This window comes from Nipponia nippon, unplaced genomic scaffold (assembly GCF_047370975.1).
Source record: "Nipponia nippon isolate SJK-2023a ecotype South Korea unplaced genomic scaffold, ASM4737097v1 scaffold_32, whole genome shotgun sequence".
NCBI lineage: Eukaryota > Metazoa > Chordata > Aves > Pelecaniformes > Threskiornithidae > Nipponia > Nipponia nippon.
In genome coordinates this window covers 107,260-113,298 of record NW_028262350.1, presented here as the reverse complement: position 1 = coordinate 113,298, position 6,039 = coordinate 107,260, and the positions used below count along the sequence as shown (strand labels likewise).

Here is a 6,039-nt window from a genome sequence, read left to right as displayed (position 1 = left end):
GGGGCGCCCGTGTTGGGCGGGAAACGGCCACCACGGCGATAAAAACGCTTTTCCCGGCTTTCATTTAGCGTTTCATACACCAGGGTGGGAGTAGGCCCAGCCCACGCCGCCGTTGTCCAGCATTCACCAGCTTCTGGTGGCATCCAGGCACAGCCTTTGCCTGGGTTCCATTGCTGTTCCCTGCCTCGCGCGCTGCCGCCTGCGGCAGAGCTGGCTGTCCAGTCTGCGGAGGTCGGCAGCTGTCGCCAGCTCCCGGCAGGTGTTCCACGACCAGGAGTAGGTGCAGAAGGTGCAGCTGAAGCGCTCATTGCCTGTCTGCAGGCCGATCTGGCCCCCGCCAATCTTCTGCCACAGCTTTAGCAGGCTGTGGTGCTAGCAGAGGGCCAGGCTGTGCCTGTACCGCTTGGCTGCCTGCGTCTTCTGGGAGGAGGAAGGGAAGTTGAAAGAGGAGGCAGAGGGCCCTGGTGGGGAAATCACACAGCTTTGCCCTGGTAGAAGCACATGCCACATGCATACGTACAAGACAAAAAGCACCTCAGTGACATGTTATGATGCGGTGCTGGCAGGTTATAACCAATTCATGCTGACGATTAATGGTAATAAACAATCAAGCTATTATTATACTTCGTTTTCATTTTTCCCTGCACTTACAACAAAACTGCTCTTTAATACCTGTGTCTAGTTAAAGCGTTCACCAGACAGTTAATGTATAGGTTACATGAGTGACCAGTCACACTTAATTCCGCTCCAATTGCAGTCCCCATACGACAAAGGATAACATCTTTTCTCTGCATTTCACACTTACTTGCACTTGTGTCTTGCCTGGGCTGTCTGTTGTCAGATGACGTGTTGTGTTCAGTTTCTGCGGTGAGCAGGAGGCTTGAGAGCAGCTGCCTGATTAAACAAAGCACGGGTTTTCAAGCTTGTCCCCACACCTCCTTCGATACTGTTACACAGCTGAAGCATTGCTTGTCTCTCTCAACTCCTGCGCCCGGTTTCTCTCACAGAAGAAGTAGCTCTCAAAGCCGTTGGCTCATTCCTCTGCCTTGCCACCTTTGAACAGGGCAAAGGGAAATAGGAATCAGAGTCACTGATGGTGTGGCCAACAGCCAGCTACATCCTGCCTCTTGGTTTGCCTCCTCTCGCCGAGGAAGGACTTGGTCGGTCCTGAATTCCTCACTCCTCTGAATGACGAGTCACAGGAGCTGCCATCCGGCATGCCCAACGTTAGCAGGCATAGATCCACAAAGGCACCAGTGCCTTGGCTACGGTGTTGAGTGCTTAATCTGCAGCAATCCATGGCATAGAGGTGCCTATAGGTGTTGGGGTAACCCAGAGCTCACCCACTGCTAGACACTTTTTAAGTGTTTAAGGCAGCCACCTTGCACAGACACCTCTGAAGAGCAATTCCTTCGCCCCTAAGATCCCCTGGAGCAGAAGCCTCTACAACTCTTTGATTTGGTTCTTGCCCTGGGAGGGTTTTGGGCTGGATGGACTCCCAAGGTCTGCTCCAGCTCCGTTTTCTGTGATCCTCTTGGGAATTATCTTGGGAAAGGTTTGCTAACACAGGACTGACTGAGCCTTGCTGAGCTCAATACCGGAAGCACTGATCCTCCACCTTCGGAGAAGGCCACGTGCCAGGAGGGAACAGAAGAAGCTGTGGGAAATGCACCAGTCAGGCTGTCACCCTCATAGCTCCAGTGACTTCCCTTTTGGACAGAGTGGGAGTGACAGTGTGCAAGCCTTACCTTTGAGGTGCTCCATGTAAGCTGCTGCCTCCCTTTTGTTCATGGCTGAGACATGGGCAGCGCTTACAAAGGAAGGCATAGGGTAAACTGGCTCTTTCTTAATTCTGTGGAGCTTCTTTCTGCGACTCTTGAGGAGTCACCATCCTTCCAGACTTTTTGGCTAGTGCAGTCCCTAAGCTTCTGCTGGTAGTAACTAGAAGACAAAAGAGGGCGTCATTGTCCTGTGAAACACAGCCCAAGGCCCTGCTCAGCACTAGCTGCTGTGCACCCACGTATCTGGAAAGACTGAAAGACCGGGTACGTGAGGCTATTTAAACTGCAAAGGTGTATGATAGATACATGGTGGCATTTACAACCTTTGTAGAGCAGGTGGCTGAGCTATACAGGTGATTTTGGATGTCTACCTGGATATGAAACATTTCTGGAAACCTAGTCTTGGGGCCTGTGTGTTCTATATATTTTGTTATATAAGGTACAATTGTCCCAGTAAAACAGGGACCTCCCTTCTCTGTCTTGCAGAGCTAAGGCAGCTCACCTGATAATCTGAAACAGAGTTCTCTGGCGCAGAGCTGCCAACTCCACCAGCTTCAAGAAGACTTTGAAGAGGAGCATTCCTCTGGCATCAACAGAATTGAAGCTGCCTGAGTAATTTTTTCCAGGGGCTGGAGAGGAGGAGAGTGGTCAGAGCCATGACTGAGACTTGTCTTACCTTCACAGAGCTCAAAGGGAGCAGAGATCCCAGCAGCCCCCAGGAAGATCTGGACAAGTTCTCCACCATGGCCAGATCAGAGCTCAGATTATCCACAGTGGCTGTGTTGTCTGTAACAAGAAAGTGTTGGAAACCTCCTCTGCATGCTGGCAGGCAGCACAGAGAGACTTGGCAAAAAACAGTAAATAATAATAATAGAGACTCCTTTGCCTTTCACCTACTCTTCCCATCTCAGGATCTAAAGGACTGTAGCCACAATAATGCAATGAAACTCCCTTCCCCCAGGCAGGGTGGGATGCTGAGGCCAAGAGAGATTAAATTCCCTTTCCACAGCCATTCATCAACCATCACCTCCCTCCATGCTGCACCATGTGTAACATGCTCTAGACGCAGCCCCCTTCTCCTTTGATATGCTGAGGGATGGCATTTATATCTTGCTGTTCATAGAGTTCATACTGCTCCCCCTGTGCCAAATAATGCAAAGCAAAAATTCAACACAAGATTAAAGGGAAGGGAGAAAGGGAGAGAATTTAACCTCTGCTGAGTGCACGGCATATCCCATGCCAGCCATGGGCCAAGCATGAGCTGCAGAGACCCAGCAGCCTCCCTGTGCTCCTGTCGCTGTGTTGCTGGCTGCAAGGTGTCTTGTAGGAGCAGAGAGCAAGGAAGGAAATATTGGTTCCCACCTCTGGTGTGTCCTAGGGCTTCCTGCAGCTCCTCGCTGGCTAAGGGGACCTGTGTGAACTGTGTCTCCTGGCGTATGGGGGAAGATGGAGCTTAGTCAATGGGGAAATACGTTTGAGGAAGGGGAGCCCAAAATACAAGAATTTGCAGGGAGACTCTTGGCTGCAGCTTTAAATGTCTCACCAAAAGGGCAGTTTACAACACTGAGCACTCTCATATCCACAAAGGATTTGGTGATTTTAGAGAATCTCACCCCCAAATTGCTTCCCAGACCAGGGCCTTTTTGGCCAGATGTAGGCTGGAGGTCCAAGCTTTCCCCAGAGCATAGCATTCTTTCATCCCAGACTAACCCTGACTCCTTTACTGCCCTCGAGATCCTATAATGGATAAATCCCAGAGCAACCCAGTCTGATCTCTCAGCTGACCCAGCTTCGAGCAAGAGGTTGGACTAGAGACCTCCTGAGGTCCCTTCCAACCTGAATTATTCTGTGATTTTGTGCTCTGGGAAATCTCATCACTTTGGTGTTTTTTTTTTATTCCAGCTCTTTCTCCTCTTCGTCCCCAAGTCTTAAGCTTTCTGCCCGGCAGATGCTCCAGATCCTGAACAATCCCAAAGTGCTGATATACTCACCATCCACAGCCATGTCGTCCAGTGCCTCCTGGTGATTCTGCTCTGGTAAGTGGATTTCCACTGGGGGTAGGTGAGACTTCACCTCTCCAACATTGACCTGCTTCCCTAGAATCAATAGAGAGATGTGTTTCATTTCAGAAAATTTCCTAGAGACCTGGAAAATACAGTTCTAGGTTGAGAATGGAACAGAATGCACCTTAAATCATCTCCTAGCTGCATCAGGAAGTGCTTTGCTCATTCTTGGATTTATTAACAGACATCAGTTTACAAAAGGAGTTGATATATTAATGGGTTCCAAGAAGACGGAGCACTTCAGTGCTTTCAGGAATAAAAGTAACATTAAAAAAGAACCCCAGCCCAAAGTGTTGCTGCAAGAGCTGTGTCTGTGGGATGGATTGCAGGGTGTCCCCACTCTCTGGAAACCTCCATGGGGGGAATTTCCCTGGGGATCCCTGTCTGCAGTGGGAGATGATCACAAAGCAGCACAGCAAGGTGGAAAGCATCTGACGAAGCATGTACAGACATCTCCATCTAGTGGTCCCTAACACCAACAGCCTCAAACGCAGCCCAAAATTTGCAGGTTCAGCAAGGTTGGAGTTATTACAACTCTCCCAGGGAGCTGAGAGCAACCGCCACCTCCAGCACTTGCCCCAGGAAGTACCTCCAGCTGCTCACACTCCTTTATGCCAGGCAGCACAGCGACACAGCCCTGATTTGGGGGGGAAAAAGCCACTCCAGACTCCCAGCAGCCGGTCCTTACGGTCATGAGCCTGATCCTGCAAGCAGCCATGGCCCCTGGCATCAAGGGGCAGGGAGCTTAGCTAAACAGGGGTGTTGTCTCATCCCACAGCTTAATGAGAAATGGAGATCTGCCCGAATTGTGCACATGGCTTCACTCTGGTTTCTCCAGCATGCTGGAGTCACCGAGGCAGGACAGAGGATTTCAGAGAAGCATGATCGAGCAAACACAGTTGAACTGGATGGGGAGGAGCAGGAGTTACCTTCCAGCTCCAGCAAAGACTCCTCCTGCTCTTCCCCCTCCTTGTTGTACAGATTCATGCGCAGGCTAGACGTGCTTTTCCTACCAAGGGAGCAGACAGACATGTGTGAGATGTCCCTGCCCAGCACCCGTCCCTCTGCCTTGGGGACACAGATCACCCTGGGGGGAGACTCAGCAGTGGGACTGGCTCAACCCCAGGTGGTTCCTGCGTTACCTGTCCTGGGGTGTGACAGACGCCTCGGGGGGGGGGCTGGGGGCTCTGTGCTGCAATGCCTGGGGGCAGCTCTCCATGGCACTGCTGGCCCTCGAGGCTTGCCACTGCAGCTGATCCTGGCCGTCGCTCATGTACTTGCTTTTCCTCTTCTTCTTTCCCTGTGGCTGCCATTCCTTCAGTAACACCTTGAAGGAGGAGGGGGTCTGGGGCCAGGAGCACCCACATCATCAAACACTGGCTGAGCCCAGGGAGGGGAGCATGAGGAGACTGAAACATGGGCAAATGTGGGCTCCCTCTGTCCAAGGAGGCAATCCCTTGCTTAGTTGGAGGTCCTGCTGGATGAGGACACCCTCCTGGGGCCCACCATGAGCTCCACAGCATCATGAAGTGGGTGCCCAAACTGAGTGCTGCTTCTGGACAAGGGCAGAGGGATCCTCCAAAATCCCTGTGCCTCAAGCTCCCTCTCCACCTCACTTTGCACTGGGGCAGCCCCAGCCAGCTCAGGGGTCTTATCCTGCTGATTTATGTTGGAGTGGGGCCCCTTTGCCTTCCCCTTGGCCACCCCTGCAGCTGAAATGCTCCTCCTGGGTCCAAACCCAGCTGAGCCCAACCCAACCCCAGGGCCTGCTTGGGTGCTGTTAACACCCACTCAGCCTGGTGCAGCTGGGGGCACTGAGTGCTACCCCAGGTACCTGGACCTGCTGCGTGGGCTGGGGGCACTCCATGGCCCAGTGGGTGTGTGGAGGTGTCAGAGAGCCAGGCAGTTTTCCCAGCACCTTCTGTGATCCCAAAATGCTGCTTTGAAGGGTGGCTGCTGGGTGTCCCCGCAGCCCTGTGCAACATGGTGCTGAGCAGGTGCGCAGGCTGGGGGCACAGGCAGGACCCTGCGCCCAAGTTTAGCACCCTCACCCCCAGCCCAGGCCCCAGCTGTCCCTGGGATGATGGTCCTGCAGCGGTTCCAGCCCAGCTACCTCCTCCAGGGGCTTCTCCAGCAGACTGAAGGGCTCACAGGGACCTGTGGGGCAGGATGGGGGGCTGCTGGGCTTCACCCCA

The 6,039-nt window shown here is 52.8% G+C and overlaps 1 protein-coding gene across 1 annotated transcript; it reads right to left on the bottom strand.

Moving 5' to 3' along the window:
- Positions 1 to 813: 813 nt before the first annotated feature.
- On the bottom strand, positions 814 to 5,711 carry LOC148054224 (uncharacterized). Its single transcript, XM_087770597.1, has 7 exons — positions 5,679 to 5,711; positions 4,987 to 5,189; positions 4,774 to 4,853; positions 3,773 to 3,877; positions 2,458 to 2,567; positions 1,749 to 1,941; positions 814 to 1,053 (listed from the first exon to the last, which is right to left on the bottom strand). Exons 1-6 carry the CDS (start codon positions 5,709 to 5,711, stop codon positions 1,921 to 1,923), a joined length of 552 nt encoding a protein of 183 aa, XP_087626723.1. The 3' UTR covers positions 814 to 1,053; positions 1,749 to 1,920.
- Positions 5,712 to 6,039: the final 328 nt, after the last annotated feature.

Excerpts from the sequence above, each read along its gene's own strand:
- LOC148054224 (XM_087770597.1), bottom strand. The coding sequence starts at position 5,711 with ATGGAGTGCCCCCAGCCCACGCAGCAGGTCCAG. Across the intron at positions 5,190-5,678 it reads AGCCCACGCAGCAGGTCCAG|ACCCCCTCCTCCTTCAAGGT; the intron begins GTACCTGGGGTA and ends TCCTGGCCCCAG. Across the intron at positions 3,878-4,773 it reads GTCTTTGCTGGAGCTGGAAG|GGAAGCAGGTCAATGTTGGA; the intron begins GTAACTCCTGCT and ends TATTGATTCTAG.